The 27,047-nt window shown below is 45.1% G+C and overlaps 1 protein-coding gene across 3 annotated transcripts in view; it reads right to left on the bottom strand.

The window, feature by feature from the left end:
- The window catches only part of LOC115189394 (pyruvate kinase PKM), a 34,832-nt gene extending 11,075 nt beyond the window's left edge, over nucleotides 1–23,757 (bottom strand). Inside the window, exons 1-5 of one of the 3 annotated variants that reach the window (XM_029747976.1) lie at nucleotides 10,766–11,027; nucleotides 3,173–3,187; nucleotides 2,892–3,056; nucleotides 274–365; nucleotides 17–148 (exon numbers count right to left, since the gene is read on the bottom strand). In XM_029747976.1, the coding sequence (XP_029603836.1) occupies nucleotides 17–148; nucleotides 274–365; nucleotides 2,892–3,056; nucleotides 3,173–3,187; nucleotides 10,766–10,772 (411 nt within the window). In that variant the 5' untranslated portion in view covers nucleotides 10,773–11,027. Of the gene's footprint in view, nucleotides 1–16; nucleotides 149–273; nucleotides 366–2,891; nucleotides 3,057–3,172; nucleotides 3,188–10,765; nucleotides 11,028–23,694 lie in introns of those variants that run through there. The other 2 variants (XM_029747997.1, XM_029747986.1) reach the window with 2 other exon arrangements.
- Between the last annotated feature and the right edge of the window lie 3,290 nt (nucleotides 23,758–27,047).

Raw genomic sequence — 27,047 nt, 5'->3', positions numbered from 1 at the left:
TGAAATGCTAGCTTACCCCTCGGACCAGGCCTGTGCGTATTTCAGGGCCTTTGGTATCCAAGGCGATGGCTACCGGCCTGTAATATAAAGGGTCAGTGGTTATGGTCTCGACCGCCTCCCGGATGTTCTTGATGGTCTCACCATGGTACTGAAGGAGGGAGACAGGGAGAGAGAGAGAGAGAGAGAGAATAGCTGTTACTAAACTGATGTGATTGACAGTTGTGTCAGATCAGTGATTACTTGCGAGACAGGTTATGACAGAGACAAACAAACCTCGTGAGAGCCATGAGAGAAGTTGAGTCGAGCGATGTTCATTCCTGCCTTCACCATCTCCTGCAGTTTGGGGATGGAGCGAGACGCAGGCCCTGAGAGAGAGAACAAGAGACAACAGAGACCACAGGTTGTCCAGCAGTTCATTGGTCAATCAATCCACTTTGATACATCATCAATAGTGCAGTCAGTGGGATGCCAATCACCAATACCCAACCTGCCAGCCAACACCACACCAACCTAGATCTACTGAGCTCCAACCCCTAGCCCATACAGTTCTACCCTAGGTTAACTCTGTGTGGCCATAATGAAAGAATCAGAGGGCCTACCTATACTGTCCCTACATTTAGCAGGCACTCTAATCCAGAGAGACATATAGTAGTGAGTGCATTGATTCTCATACTTTTTTTGTTCATGTTCCCCGTGGGAATCTAAACCACAATCCTGGCATTGCAAGCGCCACGCTCTACCAACTGAGCCACATGGGTCTACCTACATAAGCTACACAAAACAAAAGGTTATTTAACTTACCGATGGTGCAGCTGATTGATTATTTAAGTTACCGATGGTGCAGCTGATTGGTTATTTAACTTACCGATGGTGCAGCTGATTGGTTATTTAACTTACCAATGGTGCAGCTGATTGGTTATTTAACTTACCGATGGTGCAGCTGATTGGTTATTTAACTTCTTTGGGGTAGGGGGCAGTATTTTCACGTCCGGATGAAAAGCGTGCCCAGAGTAAACTGCCTGCTACTCAGGCCCAGAAGCTAAGATATGCATATCATTAGTAGATTTGGAAAGAAAACACTCTGAAGTTTCTAAAACTGTTTGAATGATGTCTGTGAGTATAACATAACTCATATGGGAGGGGAAAACCTGAGAAAAATCCAACCAGGAAGTGGGAATTCTAAGGTTTGTAGTTTTTCAAGTGATTGCATATCCAATATACAGTGTCTGTGGGGTCATATTGCACTTCCTAAGACTTCCACTAGATGTCAACAGTCTTCAGAACGTTGTTTCAGGCTTCTGCTGTGAATGGGGAGAGAATAAGAGCTATTGGAATCAGGTGTCTGACAGAATGGCATGAGCTCAGTCATGCGTGCGGCCGTGAGAGCGAGCTGAGTTCCTTTTCATTTCTGAAGACAAAGGAATTGTCTGGTTGGAATATTATTGAAGATTTATGAGAAAAACATCCTAAAGATTGATTCTATACATCGTTTGACATGTTTCTACAAACTGTAATGCAACTTTTTGGACTTTTCGTCTGGACTTAGTGCATACGCCTTCTGCATTTGGAATAGTGAACTGAACACGCAAACAAAAAGGAGGTATTTGGACATAAATATGGACTTTATCGAAACAAAACAAACATTTATTGTGGAACTGGGATGCCTGCGAGTGCATTCCGATGAAGATCATCAAAGGTAAGTGAATATTTATAATGCTATTTCTGACTTCTGTTGACTCCACAACATGGCGGGTATCTGTATGGCTTGTTTTGGTGACTGAGCGCTGTACTCAGATTATTGCAAAGTGTGCTTTTGCCATAAAGTTTTTTTGAAATCTGACACAGCGGTTGCATTAAGGAGAAGTTTATCTTTAATTATATGCATAACAGTTGTATATTTTATCAATGTTTATGATGAGTATTTCTGTAAATTGATGTGCTCATTCACCGGCAGTTTTGGAGGCAAAACATTTTTGAACATTACACGCCAATGTAAAATGGGGTTTTTGGATATAAATATGAACTTTATTGAGCAAAACATACATGTATTGTGTAACATTGAGTCCTGGGAGTGTCATCTGAAGAAGATCATCAAAGGTTAGTGCTTAATTTTAGCTGTATTTCTGGTTTTTGTGACGCCTCTCCTTGCTTGGAAAATGGCTGTGTGGTTTTTCTTGTCTAGGTGCTGTCCTAACATAATCTAATGGTATGCTTTCGCCGCAAAGCCTTTTTGAAATCAGAGACTGTGGTTGGATTAACGAGAAGTTTATCTTTAAAATGGTGTATAATACTTGTATGTGTGAGAAATTTGAATTATGAGATTCTTGTTATTTTTGAATTTGGCGCTCTGCTATTTCACTGGCTGTTGGCGAGTGGGACGTTACCCCAGAGAGGTTAACTCACTGATGGTGCAGCTGATTGGTTATTTAACTTACCGATGATGCAGCTGATTGGTTATTTAACTCACTGATGGTGCAGCTGATTGGTTATTTAACTTACCAATGGTGCAGCTGATTGGTTATTCAACTCACCAATGGTGTAGTTGATTGGTTATTTAACTCACCGATGGTGCAGCTGATTGGTTATTTAACTCACTGATGGTGCAGCTGATTGATTATTTAACTCACCGATGCTGTAGTTGATTGGTTATTTAACTCACCGATGGCGTAGATAAGGGGTGTCAAACTCATTCCACGGAGGGCTGAGTGTCTGCAGGTTTGTGGTTTTTCCTTTCAATTAAGACCTAGACATCCAGGTGAGGGGAGTTCCTTGCTAATTAGTGACCTGAATTCATCCATCAAGTACAAGGGTAGAGCAAAAGCTCGCAGACACTGAGCCCTCCGTGGAATGAGTTTTGACATGTGGTGCAGATGATTAGTTATTTAACTCACCGATGGTGCAGATGATGCTTGTGTTGCGGGCTGTGATTGGCTCCTGGTCGATGTCCAGCAGACACAGGTGTTCCAGGAAGGTGTCGGCCATGCTGGCGTCCAGCTGCTGCTTCTGGATGAAGGAGTCTGGGAGGGGCATGACGTCAGAGTAACGTCTGATACGAGCTGAGAGAGAGAGAGAGAGAAGTGTCTATGTTATTTTAAAACTTTTGTGAGCATAATGTTTACTGTTAATTTCTGATGGTTTATTTCCCTTTTTGTTTTTTGTCTATTCCACTTACTTTGGTAATGTAAACCTTTGAGAGAGAGAGAGAGGGAGAGAGAGAGAGAGAGAGAGAGAGAGAGAGAGAGAGAGATGGCCTCAGACTAACAGAACTAAGGTTGGAGAAGGTTAACATGCAGCATTCTGAACAGTGACATTCAAGAGAGGGTGTGTGTGGGGAGGGGGCTAACGTCACGTGACATGCAACATACTGCCATACAGTACAGATGCTGTGACTGGCCACTACATGACATTTACAACCTGACATGGAAATCGTATACAGTGACATTCTGGAGACAAGAAGCAATCTGACAAATGGTTCTAATTTGATAGAAATGATAGTCCCACTAAGCGCAAACCAGTTGGGATGGCGTATTGCTGCAGAATGCTGAGGTAGCCATGCTGGTTAACCTGTTATGGATAGGGGGCAGTATTTTCACGGCCGGATAAAAAACGTACCCGATTTAATCTGTTTATTACTCCTGCCCAGAAACTAGAATATGCATAATTGTTTGATTTGGATAGAAAACACCCTAAAGTTTCTAAAACTGTTTGAATGGTGTCTGTGAGTATAACAGAACTCATATGGCAGGCCAAAACCTGAGAAGATTCCAAACAGGAAGTGCCCTCTCTGACCATTTCTTGGCCTTCTTTATTCTCTTTATTGAAAACAGAGGATCTCTGCTGTAACGTGACACTTTCTAAGGCTCCCATAGGCTCTCAGAAGGCGCCAGAATGTTGAATGATGACTTTGCAGTCCATGGCTGAAAAACAGTAGCGCATTTGGATAGTGGTCGATCTGAGAACAATGAGACGGGTACGCGCATGCACGTGAAGAGTCCATTTTAGATTATCAGTCTTTGAACGAAAACAACGACTCCCGGTCGGAATATTATCGCTATTTTACGAGAAAAATCGCATAAAAATTTATTTTAAACAGCGTTTGACATGCTTCGAAGTACGGTAATGGAATATTTTGAAATTCTTTGTCACGATACGCGTCCGCGCGTCACCCTTCGTTACCCTTCGGATAGTGTCTTGAACGCACAAACAAAATGCCGCTATTTGGATATAACTATGGATTATTTGGAACCAAACCAACATTTGTTGTTGAAGTAGAAGTCCTGGGAGTGCATTCTGACGAAGAACAGCAAAGGTAATCCAATTTTTCTTATAGTAAATCTGAGTTTGGTGAGTACCAAACTTGGTGGGTGTCAAAATAGCTAGCCATGATGGCCGGGCTATCTACTCAGAATATTGCAAAATGTGCTTTCATCGAAAAGCTATTTTAAAATCGGACACCGCGATTGCATAAAGGAGTTCTGTATCTATAATTCTTAAAATAATTGTTATGTTTTTTGTGAACGTTTATCGTGAGTAATTTAGTAAATTCACCGGAAGTGTTCGGTGGGAATGCTAGTTCTGAACATCACATGCTAATGTAAAAAGCTGTTTTTTGATATAAATATGAACTTGATTGAACAAAACATGCATGTATTGTATAACATAATGTCCTAGGAGTGTCATCTGATGAAGATCATCAAAGGTTAGTGCTGCATTTAGCTGTGGTTTTGTTTTTTGTGACATTATATGCTAGCTTGAAAAATGGGTGTCAGATTATTTCTGTCTGGGTACTCTCCTGACATAATCTAATGGTTTGCCTTCGTTGTAAAGCCTTTTTGAAATCGGACAGTGTGGTTAGATAAAGGAGCGTCTTGTCTTTAAAATGGTGTAAAATAGTCATATGTTTGAAAAATTGAAGTTTTCGGATTTTCGAGGAGTTTGTATTTCGCGCCATGCCCAATCATTGGATATTGGAGCGGTGTTCCGCTAGCGGAACGTCTAGATGTAAGAGGTGTGCCTTGAATTCTAAATAAATCATGACAGTGATTTATCATGGGGGTAACCACACATGAGGAGATCATCCGTTTACCTAGTCTACGTCTCACAAAGACACAGCGGTTGGAACCAAAAATCTCTAATTTGGACTCATCAGACCGAAGGACAGATTTCCACCAGTCTGTGGTCTAGCCCAGAGAGAGAGAGAGAGAGAGAGAGAGAGAGAGAGAGAGAGAGAGAGAGAGAGAGAGAGAGAGAGAGAGAGAGAGAGAGAGAGAGAGAGAGAGAGAGAAGATCCTTACCAAGTACAGGCTGAGTGACCACCTGGCAGAGACAGATCCTTACCAAGTACAGGCTGAGTGACCACCTGGCAGAGACAGATCCTTACCAAGTACAGGCTGAGTGACCACCTGGCAGAGACAGATCCTTACCAAGTACAGGCTGAGTGACCACCTGGCAGAGACAGATCCTTACCAAGTACAGGCTGAGTGACCACCTGGCAGAGACAGATCCTTACCAAGTACAGGCTGAGTGACCACCTGGCAGAGACAGATCCTTACCAAGTACAGGCTGAGTGACCACCTGGCAGAGACAGATCCTTACCAAGTACAGGCTGAGTGACCACCTGGCAGAGACAGATCCTTACCAAGTACAACCTGAGTGACCACCTGGCAGAGACAGATCCTTACCAAGTACAGGCTGAGTGACCACCTGGCAGAGACAGATCCTTACCAAGTACAGGCTGAGTGACCACCGATTGGCAATAGAAACCGTCAGACATAAAAAGACATGGCTCCCCAAAGAGGAGCGTGTATGTGGTCACTGCACGACAGGGGAGGTAGAGACAGAGATGCACTTTCTCCTTTACTGTGAGAAATATTCCTCACAAAGAGATTCCTTATTCACAGAAATGACTACATTTATTCCAAATTTGAACTTATTAAACCAAGAGGAAAAACTCCAAGTACTCATGGGCGAAGGAGCAATGGCTCCTCTTGCAGCCAAATATGTATTTGCCTGCCATAGCCTGAGGGACACTGAATAATAACATCTGCATAGTAAGCAGTAACTTACTTATTATTACTATTATTGTTATTTCTATTATTATTGTTGTTTATCATTCCAAATAGAAGTGGTATGGGTGGTATTGGTAATGATAGCAGTTTAGTGATGGTGGTGGTAGTCGTAGTGGTAATGATGTGTCACGTCTTGACCAGTATAAGGGTTATTTGTTATTGTAGTTTGGTCAGGACGTGGCAGAGGGTATTTGTTTTATGTGGTTCGGGGTGGTGTTTTTGTAGAAGGGTATTTGATTTATGTATTCCGGGGTTTTTGGGCACTGTTCCTTGTTTATGTATTTCTATGTTTAGTCTAGTTAGTTGTCTTTCTATGTTTAGGTTAATGGGGGGTTGGACTCTCAATTGGAGGCAGGTGCTTTCTCGTTGCCTCTGATTGAGAGTCCTATATATGGGTATGTGTTTGGTTTAGTGTTTGTGGGAGATTGTTTCTTGTTTTGCGTTTGTGAGCGTGAGCCTTACAAGACTGTTTAGTTGATCGTTCGTTCTTCTTTTGTTACTTTTGGTGTTTTCTTGGTTCAAATAAATATCAAGATGAGCATCCACATTCCTGCTGCGTTTTGGTCCTCCATTCCAGACGACAACCGTGACATGATGATAGTAGTTGTAGTACTGATGTAATGGTGAAGATGACCGTTATTTAGTTATAAGTTAGTTATAGATTCATTTTCCATATTTATATTTTTATATTTATTACATTCTACTATTTTACTATTATTTTACTACTATTTTATTGTTATTATTTTATATTTAATTTTGTATTATTATTTACTGCCATTTTATATTATTATTTGTTATTGTTTATAATTGTATTACAATGTATATTGTATACATTGTTGCTTTGGCAATATTGACACAATGTTTTTCATGCCAATAAAGCAGCTTGAATTTGAATTTGAATTTGAGAGAGAGAGAGGGAGGTGGTCTAGCCCTGAGAGAGAGAGAGAGAGAGAGAGCGAGAGAGAGAGGTGGTCTAGCCCTGAGAGAGAGAGAGGGAGAGAGAGAGAGAGGTGGTCTAGCCCTAAGAGAGAGAGAGAGAGAGGGAGGTGGTCTAGCCCTGAGAGAGAGAGAGAGGGAGGTGGTCTAGCCCTGAGAGAGAGAGAGAGAGAGAGGTGGTCTAGCCCTGAGAGAGAGAGAGAGAGAGAGAGAGAGAGAGAGAGAGAGGTGGTCTAGCCCTGAGAGAGAGAGAGAGAGAGAGGGAGGTGGTCTAGCCCTGAGAGAGAGGGAGGTGGTCTAGCCCTGAGAGAGAGAGAGGGAGGTGGTCTAGTCCTGAGAGAGAGAGAGAGAGAGAGAGAGAGAGAGAGATTGAGAGAGAGAGAGAGAGAGAGAGAGAGAGAGAGAGGTGGTCTAGCCCTGAGAGAGAGAGAGAGAGAGGGAGGTGGTCTAGCCCTGAGAGAGAGGGAGGTGGTCTAGCCCTGAGAGAGAGAGAGGGAGGTGGTCTAGGCCTGAGAGAGAGAGAGAGAGAGAGAGAGAGAGAGAGAGAGATTGAGAGAGAGAGAGAGAGAGAGAGAGAGAGAGAGAGAGAGAGAGAGGTGGTCTAGCTCTGAGAGAGAGAGAGAGAGAGAGAGAGAGAGAGAGAGAGAGGTGGTCTAGCTCTGAGAGAGAGAGAGAGAGAGAGGGGGAGGTGGTCTAGCCCTGAGAGAGAGGGAGGTGGTCTAGCCCTGAGAGAGAGAGAGGGAGGTGGTCTAGTCCTGAGAGAGAGAGAGAGAGAGAGAGAGAGAGGGAGATGGTCTAGTCCTGAGAGAGAGAGAGAGAGAGAGAGAGAGAGAGAGAGAGAGAGGTGGTCTAGCCCTGAGAGAGGGAGAGAGAGAGAGAGGGAGGTGGTCTAGCCCTGAGAGAGAGAGAGAGAGAGAGAGAGAGAGAGAGAGAGAGAAAGAGGTGGTCTAGCCCTGAGAGAGAGAGAGAGAGGTGGTCTAGCTCTGAGAGAGAGAGAGAGAGAGAGAGAGAGAGAGGGAGGTGGTCTAGCCCTGAGAGAGAGAGAGAGAGAGGGAGGTGGTCTAGTCCTGAGAGAGAGAGAGAGAGAGAGAGAGAGAGAGAGGTGGTCTAGCCTTGAGAGAGAGAGCGAGAGAGAGGGAGGTGGTCTAGCCCTGAGAGAGAGAGAGAGAGAGAGGGAGGTGGTCTAGCCCTGAGAGAGAGAGAGAGAGAGAGAGAGAGAGAGAGAGAGATGGAGGTGGTCTAGCCCTGAGAGAGAGAGAGAGAGAGAGAGAGAGAGAGGTGGTCTAGCCCTGAGAGAGAGAGAGAGAGAGAGAGGTGGTCTAGCCCTGAGAGAGAGAGAGAGAGGTGGTCTAGCTCTGAGAGAGAGAGAGAGAGAGAGAGGGAGGTGGTCTAGCCCTGAGAGAGAGAGAGAGAGAGGTGGTCTAGCCTTGAGAGAGAGAGCGAGAGAGAGGGAGGTGGTCTAGCCCTGAGAGAGAGAGAGAGAGAGAGGGAGGTGGTCTAGCCCTGAGAGAGAGAGAGAGAGAGAGAGAGAGAGAGAGAGAGAGAGAGAGATGAGGGGTGGTCTAGCCCTGAGAGAGAGAGAGAGAGAAGAGAGAGGGGGGGTCTAGCCCTGAGAGAGGAGAGAGAGAGAGAGGTGGTTCTAAGCCCTGAGAGAGAGAGAGAGAGTGGTCTAGCTCTGAGAGAGAGAGAGAGAGAGAGAGGGAGGTGGTCTAGCCCTGAGAGAGAGGGAGGTGGTCTAGCCCTGAGAGAGAGAGAGAGAGAGAGAGAGAGAGAGGGAGGTGGTCTAGTCCTGAGAGAGAGAGAGAGAGAGAGAGAGAGAGAGGTGGTCTAGCCTTGAGAGAGAGAGAGAGAGCGAGAGAGAGGGAGGTGGTCTAGCCCTGAGAGAGAGAGAGAGAGAGAGAGAGAGAGAGGGAGGTGGTCTAGCCCTGAGAGAGAGAGAGAGAGAGAGAGAGAGAGAGAGAGAGAGGGAGGTGGTCTAGCCCTGAGAGAGAGAGAGACCTCAGCTTGTTGAGGTTTGTGATGTGCTAGTCAGTCTGTGTGTATATGTCCTGTGGGATGTCTAGGCACGGTGCTCTCTTTCTCCATCCCCTCTATCACGCTTTTCATCTCTCTCTCCCTCTGTCTCCTTTCTGTGACCCAATTCCGATGCCCTGCTGCACACATGTTTATGTGTTCCACAGAGCTCTACCTCTGACACATCTCACACACACACCTCACACACACACACCTCACAAAACAATATTATCACAATACTTAGGTGCCGATACGATATGTATTGTGATTAGATACTGCAGTTTTATTGTGATTTGAGGTTCCAAACATATTGCTCACTATGTCTGCTGCAGAGAGACAAGAGAGAGCATCGGAAAATGAATTTTGATCAGTCATGCTGAAAACATGATGGCTCTCTATTTAAAAAGAAAATGGAGAACAAGCTATAGGATGAAAAATAGCTGAGTTCTGACTCTGATACTGTCAACTAGTGCTAGATAACACTGCCTACAGTAGCAAAAATGATTTACTAAACAATACTTGGAGTCAAATATCGATATAATATCTTCCACCACTAATATTGCGATATGTAACTGTATCAATTTTTAGCCCCATCACTAATTCACACACTCACAAACAGAAACAGACTGAAACTGGTTACTGACCAAAACAGACACCTGTTTTGACTGACTGTAAGGCTGAGATTAGGTCCCAACACTGTGTTGCAATGTACAGATCAGTGCATGTTTTCCATAGAGGAGAGAAGGAGAGATATGGTTGGGTGTGTGGACATGACATACTGACAATAGCTGAAAAAGTGTTCTATGTGTGAGGAAGATAAGGCAATGTCTAGCCTGTGTGTGTGTGTGTGTGTGTGTGTGTGTGTGTGTGTGTGTGTGTGTGTGTGTGTGCGTGTGTGTGTGTGTCTGTGTCTGTGTGTGTGTGTGTGTGTGTGTGTGTGTGTGTGTGTGTGTGTGTGTGTGTGTGTGTGTGTGTGTGTGTGTGTGTGTTTGTGTGTATGTTCCTGGACAGTCAATGAACCTCAGGTTATGCTGACCAACCACCACTGTGCTCTGGGTCAACTCCTGGCAATACAAACCTAACTGCCTAATTCTGGTATACAGCCTTCAACATCTAACCACCAAACAACCAACAATAGCTATTATAACACAACCAAAATTCATATAATAAAATTCTTAGGATATTACGCTTGATGCTTCCTGAATGATGATAAGCAGACTAGAAACAGTCTGCTGAGGACTGGAGAAAATTGGCTTTGCATCAGTGACTTCTATGGAATAAAACGTCACTGTCTGATCTCCAAAATATCAACTTTTCAGGAAATAAAAAAAGCTATATTTTTTCCATTAATGAATATGCAATTGTAAAACTATAGAAGCTAATTTAAATAAAAATGTTGTATACATTTTCTTGGTCCTGAAATGTTCAGAGTACACTGAGGGGTGTTACCACTTTCAATAAAGGTAAAAACAATAACAAAGCGGCTAAGTTACAAGGTTTTCATCAGGCAGCGACTAAAAAGAGAATAGATGTACAACCACTGTAGAAGATTCTGTTTCACCTGATCTTGAGTCAAGGTAACATGTCTGAAAGACGTCAACTCCAATCTGGTCACTATCGCATCAGAAAGTGGCTGGTGTGGGTGAACCTATTTAACCTTTAATCAGCCAGGTAACACTTCAATCTTCTATTACATTCATGGAGAAGTTTAAAGGTTAACAAACATGCTAGCAGCTCTACAGACTTACCTCCCATCTTGACCCAAAGCTTTTTCAAACTCCAACTGTACTATCCTATCACCTCTGTCTGTCTGTCTGTCTGTCTGTCTGTCTGTCTGTCTGTCTGTCTGTCTGTCTGTCTGTCTGTCTGTCTGTCTGTCTGTCTGTCTGTCTGTCTGTCTGTCTGTCTGTCTGTCTGTCTGTCTGTCTGTCTGTCTGTCTGACTGCTGGGTCTCCAAGAACAACAAGGTGGTGAGATTGTTATATGGGTACTGAGACATGGAGAGAAATGTTAACCCGCTCACAAATGGAGGGCTTGTGTGCACAGTGTGTGACATTATTGATATTGTGTTTGTGTGTGAACTGATTACGGGGTAGTGGACCGATTGTGTGTGTGTAGACAGAGAGAGAGAGTGTGTGTCGACAGAGAGAGAGAGTGTGTGTGTAGACAGAGAGAGAGAGAGTGTGTGTGTCGACAGAGAGAGAGAGTGTGTGTGTAGACAGAGAGAGTGTGTGTCGACAGAGAGAGAGAGTGTGTGTGTAGACAGAGAGAGAGAGTGTGTGTGTCGACAGAGAGAGAGAGTGTGTGTGTAGACAGAGAGAGAGAGTGTGTGTGTAGACAGAGAGAGAGAGTGTGTGTGTAGACAGAGAGAGAGAGTGTGTGTGTAGACAGAGAGAGTGTGTGTGTAGACAGAGAGAGAGAGTGTGTGTAGACAGAGAGAGAGAGTGTGTAGACAGAGAGAGAGTGTAGACAGAGAGAGAGAGTGTGTGTGTAGACAGAGAGAGTGTGTGTGTAGACAGAGAGAGAGAGAGAGAGAGTGTGTGTGTAGACAGAGAGAGTGTGTGTGTAGACAGAGAGAGAGAGAGAGAGTGTGTGTGTAGACAGAGAGAGAGAGTGTGTGTGTAGACAGAGAGAGAGAGAGAGTGTGTGTGTCGACAGAGAGAGAGAGTGTGTGTGTAGACAGAGAGAGTGTGTGTGTAGACAGAGAGAGAGAGAGAGTGTGTGTGTAGACAGAGAGAGAGAGAGTGTGTGTGTAGACAGAGAGAGAGAGTGTGTGTGTAGACAGAGAGAGTGTGTGTGTGTAGACAGAGAGAGAGAGAGTGTGTGTGTAGACAGAGAGAGAGAGTGTGTGTGCAGACAGAGAGAGTGTGTGTGTCGACAGAGAGAGAGAGTGTGTGTGTAGACAGAGAGAGTGTGTGTGTAGACAGAGAGAGAGAGAGAGTGTGTGTGTAGACAGAGAGAGAGAGAGTGTGTGTGTGTAGACAGAGAGAGAGAGTGTGTGTGTAGACAGAGAGAGAGAGAGTGTGTGTGTAGACAGAGAGAGAGAGTGTGTGTAGACAGAGAGTGTGTGTGTAGACAGAGAGAGAGAGAGTGTGTGTGTAGACAGAGAGAGAGAGTGTGTGTGTAGACAGAGAGAGAGTGTGTGTGTAGACAGAGAGAGAGAGTGTGTGTAGACAGAGAGAGAGAGAGTGTGTGTGTAGACAGAGAGAGAGAATGTGTGTGTAGACAGAGAGAGAGAGAGTGTGTGTGTAGACAGAGAGAGAGAGTGTGTAGACAGAGAGAGAGAGTGTGTAGACAGAGAGAGAGAGTGTGTGTGTAGACAGAGAGAGAGAGAGTGTGTGTAGACAGAGAGAGTGTGTGTGTAGACAGAGAGAGAGAGAGTGTGTAGACAGAGAGAGAGAGTGTGTGTGTAGACAGAGAGAGAGAGTGTGTGTAGACAGAGAGTGTGTGTGTAGACAGAGAGAGAGAGAGTGTGTGTGTAGACAGAGAGAGAGAGTGTGTGTGTAGACAGAGAGAGAGTGTGTGTGTAGACAGAGAGAGAGAGTGTGTGTAGACAGAGAGAGAGAGAGTGTGTGTGTAGACAGAGAGAGAGAATGTGTGTGTAGACAGAGAGAGAGAGAGTGTGTGTGTAGACAGAGAGAGAGAGTGTGTAGACAGAGAGAGAGAGTGTGTAGACAGAGAGAGAGAGTGTGTGTGTAGACAGAGAGAGAGAGAGTGTGTGTAGACAGAGAGAGTGTGTGTGTAGACAGAGAGAGAGAGAGTGTGTAGACAGAGAGAGAGAGAGTGTGTAGACAGAGAGAGAGAGTGTGTGTGTAGACAGAGAGAGTGTGTGTGTAGACAGAGAGAGAGAGTGTGTGTGTAGACAGAGAGAGTGTGTGTGTCGACAGAGAGAGAGAGTGTGTAGACAGAGAGAGAGAGAGTGTGTGTGTAGACAGAGAGAGAGAGTGTGTGTGTAGACAGAGAGAGTGTGTGTGTCGACAGAGAGAGAGAGTGTGTGTGTGTAGACAGAGAGAGAGAGAGTGTGTGTGTCGACAGAGAGAGAGAGTGTGTGTGTAGACAGAGAGAGAGAGAGTGTGTAGACAGAGAGAGAGAGAGTGTGTAGACAGAGAGAGAGAGAGTGTGTAGACAGAGAGAGTGTGTGTGTAGACAGAGAGAGAGAGAGTGTGTAGACAGAGAGAGAGAGAGTGTGTAGACAGAGAGAGAGAGTGTGTGTGTAGACAGAGAGAGAGAGTGTGTGTGTAGACAGAGAGAGAGAGTGTGTAGACAGAGAGAGAGAGTGTGTAGACAGAGAGAGTGTGTAGACAGAGAGAGTGTGTGTGTAGACAGAGAGAGAGAGTGTGTGTGTAGACAGAGAGAGTGTGTGTGTAGACAGAGAGAGTGTGTGTGTAGACAGAGAGAGAGAGTGTGTGTGTGTAGACAGAGAGAGTGTGTGTGTAGACAGAGAGAGAGAGTGTGTGTGTAGACAGAGAGAGTGTGTGTGTAGACAGAGAGAGAGAGTGTGTGTGTAGACAGAGAGAGTGTGTAGACAGAGAGAGAGAGTGTGTAGACAGAGAGAGAGAGTGTGTGTGTAGACAGAGAGAGTGTGTGTGTAGACAGAGAGAGAGAGTGTGTGTGTAGACAGAGAGAGTGTGTGTGTAGACAGAGAGAGTGTGTGTGTAGACAGAGAGAGAGAGTGTGTGTGTAGACAGAGAGAGTGTGTGTGTAGACAGAGAGAGAGAGAGTGTGTGTGTAGACAGAGAGAGAGAGTGTGTGTGTAGACAGAGAGAGAGAGTGTTGGATGCTGTTTGCTCTCTGTGTTAGTTTATTGGTTCATGTAGCAGCATGTCTGGTTGGAATAAAAGGGACTATCAACACAATAAAACATCTCTCAACTTAAACATCCTACAGATGGAGTAGATGGAGATATGAACACACACACACACACACACAGAGTGTTTTCCACAGAGAAAGCCATGCGCCACCTGCAGGACCATTTAACAGAACAGGATACAATATCTGTCTGTCTGTCTGTCTTTTTTTCTCAGTCATTGCTCAATCTCTGTACTTTCACTAATTTCCTCCCTCTCCCCCCCTCTCTACACCCCTCAGCCCAACCTACAGTAACCATTCAGTGTCCACTCCCTTTGACCCAGAGGTCAGCCTGGATGATCATGTGATAGCCATAGTGACTTTTTCACTATTGATCACATAGTTTTGTTTTTCTTCACCTAGGGTTACGGTCAGGGTTAGGTTGGGGTTACGGTCAGGGTTAGGTTGGGGTTACGGTCAGGGTTAAGGTCAGGGTTAGGTTGGAGTTACGGTCAGGGTTAAGGTCAGGGTCAGGGTTAGGGAGCTATGGTGATGGTTAAGGTTAAGGTCAGGGTTAGTTTGGAGTTACGGTCAGGGTTAAGATCAGGGTTAGGTTGGAGATACGGTCAGGGTTAAGATCAGGGTTAGGTTGGAGTTACGGTCAGGGTTAAGATCAGGGTTAGGTTGGAGTTAAGGTCAGGGTTAAGGTCAGGGTTAAAAGGTCAGGGTTAGGTTGGAGTTACGGTCAGGGTTAAGATCAGGGTTAAGGTCAGGGTTAAGGTCAGGGTTAAGGTCAGGGTTAGGTTGGAGTTACGGTCAGGGTTAAGATCAGGGTTAGGTTGGAGTTACGGTCAGGGTTAAGGTCAGGGTTAGGTTGGAGTTACGGTCAGGGTTAGGTTGGAGTTACGGTCAGGGTTAAGGTCAGGGTTAAGGTCAGGGTTAGGGTCAGGGTTAAGGTCAGGGTTAGGGTCAGGGTTAGGTTGGAGTTACGATTAGGGTTACGGTCAGGGTTAGGTTGGAGTTACGGTCAGGGTTAAGGTTGGAGTTACGGTCAGGGTTAAGATCAGGGTTAGGTTGGAGTTACGGTCAGGGTTAAGGTCAGGGTTAGGTTGGAGTTAAGGTCAGGGTTAAGGTCAGGGTTAAGGTCAGGGTTAAGGTCAGGGTTAAGGTCAGGGTTAGGTTGGAGTTACGGTCAGGGTTAAGGTCAGGGTTAAGGTCAAGGTTACGGTCAGGGTTAGGCTCAGGGTTACGGTCAGGGTTAAGGTCAGGGTTAGGTTGGAGTTACGGTCAGGGTTAAGGTCAGGGTTAGGTTGGAGTTAAGGTCAGGGTTAAGGTCAGGGTTAAGGTTGGAGTTACGGTCAGGGTTAGGTTGGAGTTACGGTCAGGGTTAGGTTGGAGTTACGTCAGGGTTAAGGTCAGGGTTAAGGTTGGAGTTACGGTCAGGGTTAAGGTCAGGGTTAAGGTTGGAGTTACGGTCAGGGTTAAGGTCAGGGTTAAGATCAGGGTTAGGTTGGAGTTACGGCCAGGGTTAAGGTCAGGGTTAAGGTCAGGGTTAAGGTTGGAGTTACGGTCAGGGTTAAGGTCAGGGTTAAGATCAGGGTTAAGTTGGAGTTAAGGTCAGGGTTAAGATCAGGGTTAAGGTCAGGGTTAAGGTTGGAGTTACGGTCAGGGTTAAGGTCAGGGTTAAGGTCAGGGTTAAGGTTGGAGTTACGGTCAGGGTTAGGTTGGAGTTACGGTCAGGGTTAGGTTGGAGTTACGTCAGGGTTAAGGTCAGGGTTAAGGTCAGGGTTAAGGTTGGAGTTACGGTCAGGGTTAAGGTCAGGGTTAAGATCAGGGTTAGGTTGGAGTTACGGCCAGGGTTAAGGTCAGGGTTAAGGTCAGGGTTAAGGTTGGAGTTACGGTCAGGGTTAAGGTCAGGGTTAAGATCAGGGTTAAGTTGGAGTTAAGGTCAGGGTTAAGATCAGGGTTAGGTTGGAGTTACGGTCAGGGTTAAGGTCAGGGTTAAGATCAGGGTTAGGTTGGAGTTAAGGTCAGGGTTAAGATCAGGGTTAGGTTGGAGTTAAGGTCAGGGTTAAGATCAGGGTTAGGTTGGAGTTAAGGTCAGGGTTAAGATCAGGGTTAGGTTGGAGTTAAGGTCAGGGTTAAGATCGGGGTTAGGTTGGAGTTAAGGTCAGGGTTAAGATCAGGGTTAGGTTGGAGTTAAGGTCAGGGTTAAGATCAGGGTTAGGTTGGAGTTAAGGTCAGGGTTAAGATCAGGGTTAGGTTGGAGTTAAGGTCAGGGTTAAGATCAGGGTTAGGTTGGAGTTAAGGTCAGGGTTAAGATCAGGGTTAGGTTGGAGTTAAGGTCAGGGTTAAGATCAGGGTTAGGTTGGAGTTAAGGTCAGGGTTAAGATCGGGGTTAGGTTGGAGTTAAGGTCAGGGTTAAGATCAGGGTTAGGTTGGAGTTAAGGTCAGGGTTAAGATCAGGGTTAGGTTGGAGTTAAGGTCAGGGTTAAGATCAGGGTTAGGTTGGAGTTAAGGTCAGGGTTAAGATCAGGGTTAGGTTGGAGTTAAGGTCAGGGTTAAGGTCAGGGTTAAGATCAGGGTTAGGTTGGAGTTACGGTCAGGGTTAAGGTCAGGGTTAAGATCAGGGTTAGATTGGAGTTAAGGTAAGGGTTAAGATCAGGGTTAGGTTGGAGTTAAGGTCAGGGTTAAGATCAGGGTTAGGTTGGAGTTAAGGTCAGGGTTAAGATCAGGGTTAGGTTGGAGTTAAGGTCAGGGTTAAGATCAGGGTTAAGATCAGGGTTAGGTTGGAGTTAAGGTCAGGATTAAGATCAGGGTTAGGTTGGAGTTAAAGTCAGGGTTAAGATCAGGGTTAGGTTGGAGTTAAGGTCAGGGTTAAGATCAGGGTTAGGTTGGAGTTAAGGTCAGGGTTAAGATCAGGGTTAGGTTGGAGTTAAGGTCAGGGTTAAGATCAGAGTTAGGTTGGAGTTAAGGTCAGGGTTAAGATCAGGGTTAGGTTGGAGTTAAGGTCAGGGTTAAGATCAGGGTTAGTTTGGAGTTAAGGTCAGGGTTAAGATCAGGGTTAGGTTGGAGTTAAGGTCAGGGTTAAGATCAGGGTGAAGATCAGGGATAGGTTGGAGTTAAGGTCAGGGTTAAGATCAGGGTTAGGTTGGAGTTAAGGTCAGGGTTAAGATCAGGGTTAGGTTGGAGTTAAGGTCAGGGTTAAGATCAGGGTTAGGTTGGAGTTAAGGTCAGGGTTAAGATCAGGGTTAGGTTGGAGTTAAGGTCAGGGTTAAGATCAGGGTTAGGTTGGAGTTAAGGTCAGGGTTAAGATCAGGGTTAAGATCAAAGTTAGGTTGGAGTTAAGGTCAGGGTTAAGATCAGGGTTAGGTTGGAGTTAAGGTCAGGGTTAAGATCAGGGTTAGTTTGGAGTTAAGGTCAGGGTTAAGATCAGGGTTAGGTTGGAGTTAAGGTCAGGGTTAAGATCAGGGTTAAGATCAGGGATAGGTTGGAGTTAAGGTCAGGGTTAAGATCAGGGTTAGGTTGGAGTTAAGGTCAGGGTTAAGATCAGGGTTAGGTTGGAGTTAGGTCAGGGTTAAGATCAGGGTTAGGTTGGAGTTTAAGGTCAGGGTTCAGATCAGGTTAGGTTGGAGTTAAGGTCAGGGGTTAAGATCAGGGTTAGGTTGGAGTTAAGGTCAGGGTTAAGATCAGGGTTAAGATCAGGGTTAGGTTGGAGTTAAGGTCAGGGTTAAGATCAGGGTTAGGTTGGAGTTAAGGTCAGGGTTAAGATCAGGGTTAGGATGGAGTTAAGGTCAGGGTTAAGATCAGGGTTAGGTTGGAGTTAAGGTCAGGGTTAAGATCAGGGTTAGGTTGGAGTTAAGGTCAGGGTTAAGATCAGGGTTAGGTTGGAGTTAAGGTCAGGGTTAAGATCAGGGTTAGGTCGGAGTTAAGGTTAGGGTTAAGGTCAGGGTTAAGGTCAGGGTTAAGGTCAGGGTTAGGTTGGAGTTAAGGTCAGGGTTAAGATCAGGGTTAGGTTGGAGTTAAGGTCAGGGTTAAGATCAGGGTTAGGTTGGAGTTAAGGTCAGGGTTAAGATCAGGGTTAGGTTGGAGTTAAGGTCAGGGTTAAGATCAGGGTTAAGATCAGGGTTAGGTTGGAGTTAAGGTCAGGGTTAAGATCAGGGTTAGGTTGGAGTTAAGGTCAGGGTTAAGATCAGGGTTAGGTTGGAGTTAAGGTCAGGGTTAAGATCAGGGTTAGGTTGGAGTTAAGGTCAGGGTTAAGGTCAGGGTTAGGTTGGAGTTAAGGTCAGGGTTAAGGTCAGGGTTAAGGTCAGGGTTAAGGTCAGGGTTAGGTTGGAGTTACAGTCAGGGTTAAGGTCAGGGTTAAGATCAGGGTTAGGTTGGAGTTAAGGTCAGGGTTAAGATCAGGGTTAGGTTGGAGTTAAGGTCAGGGTTAAGATCAGGGTTAGGTTGGAGTTAAGGTCAGGGTTAAGATCAGGGTTAGGTTGGAGTTAAGGTCAGGGTTAAGATCAGGGTTAGGATGGAGTTAAGGTCAGGGTTAAGATCAGGGTTAGGTTGGAGTTAAGGTCAGGGTTAAGATCAGGGTTAGGTTGGAGTTAAGGTCAGGGTTAAGATCAGGGTTAGGTTGGAGTTAAGGTCAGGGTTAAGATCAGGGTTAGGTTGGAGTTAAGGTTAGGGTTAAGGTCAGGGTTAAGGTCAGGGTTAAGGTCAGGGTTAGGTTGGAGTTAAGGTCAGGGTTAAGATCAGGGTTAGGTTGGAGTTAAGGTCAGGGTTAAGATCAGGGTTAGGTTGGGGGTAAGGTCAGGGTTAAGATCAGGGTTAGGTTGGAGTTAAGGTCAGGGTTAAGTCAGGGTTAAGATCAGGGTTAGGTTGGAGTTAAGGTCAGGGTTAAGATCAGGGTTAGGTTGGAGTTAAGGTCAGGGTTTAAGATCAGGGTTAGGTTGGAGTTAAGGGTCAGGGTTAAGATCAGGGTTAGGTTGGAGTTAAGGTCAGGGTTAAGATCAGGGTTAGGTTGGAGTTAAGGTCAGGGTTAAGGTCAGGGTTAAGGTCAGGGTTAAGGTCAGGGTTAGGTTGGAGTTACAGTCAGGGTTAAGGTCAGGGTTAAGATCAGGGTTAGGTTGGAGTTAAGGTCAGGGTTAAGATCAGGGTTAGGTTGGAGTTAAGGTCAGGGTTAGATCAGGGTTAGGTTGGAGTTAAGGTCAGGGTTAAGATCAGGGTTAGGTTGGAGTTAAGGTCAGGGTTAAGATCAGGGTTAGGTTGGAGTTAAGGTCAGGGTTAAGATCAGGGTTAGGTTGGAGTTAAGGTCAGGGTTAAGATCAGGGTTAGGTTGGAGTTAAGGTCAGGGTTAAGATCAGGGTTAGGTTGGAGTTAAGGTCAGGGTTAGGGTGAGTGGTTGGTGCAACACGTCTTTTTTTTACATCTCTCGTCATCTCTATGTCATCTCTATGTCATCTCTATGTCATCTCTTGTCATCTCGTCTAAACTTCTGAATGTCAGTGGTGATATCATGAGAGTCTTGTAATACAGGTGTGCCAATGTGTTCCTCCTAGCTCTCTAGGTGCCAAGACGACTAGATAATGACTGTGTCACTGACATTATGCATCTCTGGCCCATTCACAGATCCTGGTGACTGTGATTGAACCCGGTCCGTTCATCATTGTTGACTTGCAGCCCTTCAACTTGACCTTCACAGATGCTGTATGTATGTGTGATTGTGAATGTGTTTTGCCGAACTGCACTTATCTGAGAACTGAAGAAGGCTAATGTAATCTTCAGTTTGATACAAGGTAGTTAAAGGATTATAAACACAGTAGATAGGCTGGGTCAATAGAGATACCATTCACAGACATACTGTACTGTGTCTTTACACATGTAAAGCTCATTGTAAACCAACATGGGTAACCAGGAAGAAAAATCTGGACTTGGGTCAAGTCATGCACACACACACACTAATTAACACACACAGTCTTGTTTAAGTTGGGACACAAGTGCTGAGCAAATAGTGCTTTTTGAGGTCAGTTTGGTTTCGGTTCCTTATTTAAAAAATGATCATGGTTTTCGTTTCGAATAAAAAAAAATGGACATTAAATGCACTATGCAGTATGTGGGTTGAATGCTGTAACAACACAGAATAAAACTAGTCCCATGATGGTAGTGACTGCCCATTAACACTTATTAACTCACAATACTTTACTTTAGTCAAATATTTGTTTTATTAGATGACTTTATTATTTTATTCCATGTCACCATCTCATATCTATAGAGCTGCTGCTTAAGTTGTGTGACAAAATCACTATTTTAGTGGTTCCTCAAAGTAAATCAGGCATACTTTTATGAATACCAATTATCAATCACTTAGATCATGTATTTTCAGGTAGAGATACCTTCTCGAAGCAACTGTTTTCTATCCTTCTCGCACGTTCTCTCTTCTCTCTGTCTCTGTCAAGGAGGTCTCCATGTCTGCTCCACACAGACTGAGACCGGACAAGCAAACGGGTGCGCAATGGATTACGTCATTGTAGGTGATTACCACACCGGTGCCCCCACACTCTGTACTGGTACCCCCTGTACATAGCCTCCACATTGACTCTGTACCGGTACCCCCTGTACATAGCCTCCACATTGACTCTGTACTGGTACCCCCTGTATATAGCCTCCACATTGACTCTGTACCGGTACCCCCTGTATATAGCCTCCACATTGACTCTGTACCGGTACCCCCTGTATATAGCCTCCATATTGACTCTGTACTGGTACCCCCTATATATAGCCTCCACATTGACTCGGTACCGGTACCCCCCTGTATATAGCCTCCACATTGACTCTGTACCGGTACCCCTGTATATAGCCTCCACATTGACTCTGTACTGGTACCCCCTGTATATAGCCTCCACATTGACTCTGTACCGGTACCCCCTGTATATAGCCTCCACATTGACTCTGTACTGATACCCCCTGTATATAGCCTCCACATTGACTCGGTACCGGTACCCCCTGTATATAGCCTCCACATTGACTCTGTACCGGTACCCCTGTATATAGCCTCCACATTGACTCTGTACCGGTACCCCCTGTATATAGTCTCCACATTGAATCTGTACCGGTACCCCCTGTATATAGTCTCCACATTGAATCTGTACCGGTACCCCTGTATATAGCCTCCACATTGACTCTGTACCGGTACCCCCTGTATACAGTCTCCACATTGACTCTGTACCGGTACCCCCTGTATATAGCCTCCACATTGACTCTGTACCGGTACCCCCTGTATATAGCCTCCACATTGACTCTGTACCGGTACCCCCTGTATATAGCCTCCACATTGACTCTGTACCGGTACCCCCCTGTATATAGCCTCCACATTGACTCTGTACCGGTACCCCCTGTATTAGCCTCCACATTGACTCTGTACTGGTACCCCCTGTATATAGCCTCCACATTGACTCTGTACTGGTACCCCCTATATATAGCCTCCACATTGACTCGGTACCGGTACCCCCTGTATATAGCCTCCACATTGACTCTGTACCGGTACCCCTGTATATAGCCTCCACATTGACTCTGTACTGGTACCCCCTGTATATAGCCTCCGCATTGACTCTGTACCGGTACCCCCTGTATATAGCCTCCACATTGACTCTGTACTGATACCCCCTGTATATAGCCTCCACATTGACTCGGTACCGGTACCCCCCTGTATATAGCCTCCACATTGACTCTGTACCGGTACCCCCTGTATATAGCCTCCACATTGAATCTGTACCGGTACCCCTGTATATAGCCTCCACATTGACTCTGTACCAGTACCCCCTGTATATAGTCTCCACATTGAATCTGTACCGGTACCCCTGTATATAGCCTCCACATTGACTCTGTACCGGTACCCCCTGTATACAGTCTCCACATTGACTCTGTACCGGTACCCCCCTGTATATAGCCTCCACATTGACTCTGTACCGGTACCCCCCTGTATATAGCCTCCACATTGACTCTGTACCGGTACCCCCTGTATATAGCCTCCACATTGACTCTGTACCGGTACCCCCCTGTATATAGCCTCCACATTGAATCTGTACCGATACCCCCTGTATATAGCCTCCACATTGACTCTGTACCGGTACCCCCTGTATATAGTCTCCACATTGAATCTGTACCGATACCCCCTGTATATAGCCTCCACATTGACTCTGTACCGGTACCCCTGTATATAGCCTCCACATTGACTCTGTACCGGTACCCCTGTATATAGCCTCCACATTGACTCTGTACTGGTACCCCCTGTATATAGCCTCCACATTGACTCTGTACCGGTACCCCCCTGTATATAGCCTCCACATTGACTCTGTACTGATACCCCCTGTATATAGCCTCCACATTGACTCGGTACCGGTACCCCCTGTATATAGCCTCCACATTGACTCTGTACCGGTACCCCTGTATATAGCCTCCACATTGACTCTGTACCGGTACCCCCTGTATATAGTCTCCACATTGAATCTGTACCGGTACCCCTGTATATAGCCTCCACATTGACTCTGTACCGGTACCCCCTGTATATAGCCTCCACATTGACTCTGTACCGGTACCCCTGTATATAGCCTCCACATTGAATCTGTACCGGTACCCCTGTATATAGCCTCCACATTGACTCTGTACCGGTACCTCCTGTATATAACCCCACTATTGTTAATTACTGCTGCTCTTGAATTATTTGTTATTCTTATCTCTTACTTTTTTTAGGTATTTTCTTAAAACTGCATTGCTGGTTATTAAGGGCTTGTAAGTAACCATTTCACTGTAAGGTCTACCTGTTGTATTCGGTGCATGTGACAAATGAAATTAGATTTGATTGATGTACTGTTTAGTGCTGTGTTGTGTCATGGCTTTGCTGGCAGGCATCTAAAAACAATTGAGGAGTTTGCACCAGCAAGATGTACATGCTAAAATCACCACGGCACTTCACTTAGTTTGTTTACTATTCTTGTGGGAACTTCTGATCCCCACAAGTTTAGTTAAACACGCCCGCACGCACGCACACACACGCACAAACACACACACACTTGTGTAGCTACCCTGAGAAGCCAACAGACAGAGGGTGTAAATCAGTAGCCAGAACACAAGCAGACCTTTGTGCTGGAGTTGACTAGAGAGAATGTACACTGTGAAGCCACTCCCCTGGACTCCAGAACACAGCTAGATACATACAGCACACATAATGTGACATAACACCCTGTCAAAAGACATGACATAGAGCACATTTAGATGCAACACAGCCTTAGGCATCAAGTCCTAATATACTAGCCATCGTTTCAGTTCTGACTTCATTCTTCAAACGACCTAAACTAGTATTTTACAGGATGGCCTGTAATTAAAGGGTTACATAACCATTATTACTGAGGTTTCAGTTCCATATCATCCAATTTATCTCAAACCTGTTTTGCAATAGATTTAATGCAACACTAAACAATAAACGGACTATTATGACATTTTCATCCAGTGACTTTGCAAAGGAATGTTCATGAACAGAATGTTATAGAACTAATCACTAACTAAAACTGACCAAAACTGTCCTAATAACTTCCTTTCCTTTGAGCAGTCTGTCAACAATGTGTCACCATGGCCTTTGAAGAAGAAAGAATTGGCGCACGGTTGAGTTTTGCAGCCTAAACTTGGCAGAGCTCTGGCAGAGGAGGATTATTTTTATTTTTTAACTTCAAATGGTTGCAGGGATTGTGCGATTCAGCTAATTATTGTAACCGCATGCATTCACAACGAATGACAAAGATATTCCAGAATTCTAACTGTTGTAAAAAATATATATAATAATAAAGAGAGAGAGAACTGAATAACTCAAATGAAAAGCTATACCTAGAGGAAGAAAAACACCAACCTGTGAGTTTCAGACAGCAGCAACGAAGACAACTTTGCGGATGTGGAGACGCGCATAGCACCAGGTTCGCAAAATAATCATTTCAATCATTTGTTTATGTAGTTTAGCTGTGGGTTTTACTGCCATCTTGTGGACACCATTGATTATATCTGATAATTGTTGGCGGCTTTTTTTTATTTATTTATTTATTTCACCTTTATTTAACCAGGTAGGCAAGTTGAGAACAAGTTCTCATTTACAATTGCGACCTGGCCAAGATAAAGCAAAGCAGTTCGACAACATACAAAAACACAGAGTTACACATGGAGTAAAACAACATACAATCAATGATACAGTAGAAAAAAATAAGACTATATACAATGTGAGCAAATGATGTGAGATAAGGGAGGTAAAGGCAAAAAAGGCCATGGTGGCAAAGTAAATCAAGTATAGCAAGTAAAACACTGGAATGGTAGATTTGTAGTTTGAAGAAAGTTCAAAGTTAAAATATAAATAATATGGTGCAAAGGAGCAAAAATACATTTAAAAAATAAATACAGTAGGGGAAGAGGTAGTAGTTTGGGCTAAATTATAGATGGGCTATGTACAGGTGCAGTGATCTGGGAGCTGCTCTGATAGATGATGCTTAAAGCTAGTGAGGGAGATAAGTGTTTCCAGTTTCAGAGATTTTTGTAGTTCGTTCCAGTCATTGGCAGCAGAGAACTGGAAGGAGAGACGAACAAAGGAGGAGTTGGCTTTAGGGGTGACCAGAGAGATATACCTGCTGGAGCGCGTGCTACAGGTGGGTGCTGCTATGGTGACCAGTGAGCGGAGATAAGGGGGGACTTTACCTAGCAGGGTCTTGTAGATGACCTGGAGCCAATGTGTTTGGCGACGATTATGAAGCGAAGGCCAGCCAACGAGAGCGTACAGGTCGCAGTGGTGGGTAGTATATGGGGCTTTGGTGACAAAACGGATGGCACTGTGATAGACTGCATCCAGCTTGTTGAGTAGGGTATTGGAGGCTATTTTGTAAATGACATCGCCGAAGTCGAGGATTGGTAGGATGGTCAGTTTTACGAGGGTATGTTTGGCAGCATGAGTGAAGGATGCTTTGTTGCGAAATAGGAAGCCAATTCTAGATTTAACTTTGGATTGGAGATGATTGATGTGAGTCTGGAAGGAGAGTTTACAGTCTAACCAGACACCTAGGTATTTGTAGATGTCCACAAATTCTAAGTTAGAACCGTCCAGAGAAGGGATGCTGGACAGGCGGGCAGGTGCTGGCAGCGATCGGTTGAAGAGCATGCATTTAGTTTTACTTGTGTTTAGGAGCAGTTGGAGACCACGGAAGGAGAGTTGAATGGCATTGAAGCTCGTCTGGAGGGTTGTTAACACAGTGTCCAAAGAAGGGCCAGAAGTATACAGAATGGTGTCGTCTGCGTAGAGGTGGATCAGAGATTCACCAGCAGCAAGAGCGACATCATTGATGTATACAGAGAAAAGAGTTGGCCCAAGAATTGAACCCTGTGGTACCCCCCATAGAGACTGCCAGAGGTCCGGACAGCAGGCCCTCCGATTTGACACACTGAACTCTGTCAGAGAAGTAGTTGGTGAACCAGGCGACGCAATTGTTTGAGAAACCAAGGCTACTGAGTCTGCCGATGAGGATGTGGTGATTAACAGAGCCAAAAGCTTTGGCCAGGTCAATGAATACGGCAGCACAGTATTGTTTCTTATCGATGGCGGTTACGATGTCGTTTAGGACCTTGAGCGTGGCTGTGGTGCACCCATGACCAGCTCTGAAACCAGATTGCATAGCGGAGATTCGAAATGGTCGGTAATCTGTTTGTTGACTTGGCTTTCGAAGACCTTAGAAAGGCAGGGTAGGATGGATATAGGTCTGTAGCAATTTGGGTCAAGAGTGTCACCTCCTTTGAAGAGGGGGATGACAGCAGCTGCTTTCCAATCTATGGGAATCTCAGACGACACGAAAGAGAGATTGAACAGGCTAGTAATAGGGGTTGCAATAATTTCGGGAAGATAATTTTAGAAAGAAAGGGTCCAGATTGTCAAGCCCAGCTGATTTGTAGGGGTCCAGATTTTGCAGCTCTTTCAGAACATCAGCTGAATGGATTTGGGAGAAGGAGAAATGGGGGAGGCTTGGGCGAGTAGCTGTGGGGGGGTGCAGTGCTGTTGAATGCAGTAGGGGTAGTTAGGTGGAAAGCATGGCCAGCCGTAGAAAAATGCTTATTGAAATTCTCAATTATAGTGGGCTTATCGGTGGTGACAGAGTTTCCTATCCTCAGTGCAGTGGGCAGTTGAGAGGAGGTGTTCTTATTCTCCATGGACTTTACAATGTCCCAGAACCTTTTAGAGTTTGAGTTGCAGGAAGCAAATTTCTGTTTGAAAAAGCTAGCCTTGGCGTTTCTAACTGCCTGAGTGTATTGGTTTCTAACTTCCCTGAAAAGTTGCATATCGCGGGGGCAGTTCGATGCTAATGCAGAACGCCACAGGATATTTTTGTGTTGGTTAAGGGTAGTCAGGTCTGGGGAGAACCAAGGGCTATATCTGTTCCTGGTTCTAAATTTCTTGAAAGGGGCATGCTTATTTAAGATGGTGAGGAAGGCATTTTTTTTAAATAACCAGGCATCCTCTACTGACGGGATGAGGTCAATAACCTTCCAGGATACCAGAGCCAGGTCGATTAGAAAGGCTTGCTCGTTGAAATGTTTCAGGGAGCGTTTGACAGTGATGAGTGGAGGTCGTTTGACCGCTGACCCATTACGGGTGCAGGCAATGAGGCAGTGATCGCTGAGATCTTGGTTGAAAACAGCAGAGGAGTATTCTGAGGGCACGTTGGTTAGGATGACATCTATGAGGGTGCCCGTGTTTGCGGCTTTGGGGTTGTACCTGGTGGGTTCATTAATAATTTGTGTGAGATTAATGGCATCAAGCTTGGATTGTAGGATGACTGGAGTGTTAAGCATGTCCCAGTTTAGGTCACCTAGTAGCACGAGCTCTGAAGATAGATGGGGGGCAATCAGTTCACATATGTTGTCCAGAGCACAGCTAGGGGCCGAGGGGGGTCTATAGCAGGCGGCAACGGTGAGAGACTTGTTTTTGGAGAGGTGGATTTTTAAAAGTAGAAGTTCAAATTGTTTGGGTACAGACCTGGATAGCAGGACAGAACTCTGCAGGCTATCTCTGCAGTAGATTGCAACACTGCAATGTTGCAATCTACTGATGGGAGAAATCCATTTGGATTCGGGAGAGTGAAATTAGTTAATATTCCTCATGTCTAAGTATATCTGTCCCGCTGTAACAAACCTTAATCATTATCTGAAAAAGAAATGAACAAGAAAACACTGGCC

Source organism: Salmo trutta, chromosome 3, assembly GCF_901001165.1.
Source record: "Salmo trutta chromosome 3, fSalTru1.1, whole genome shotgun sequence".
Taxonomy (NCBI): domain Eukaryota; kingdom Metazoa; phylum Chordata; class Actinopteri; order Salmoniformes; family Salmonidae; genus Salmo; species Salmo trutta.
Note: the sequence above shows the minus strand (reverse complement) of the source record. Positions and strands in the feature narration are given on the sequence as shown.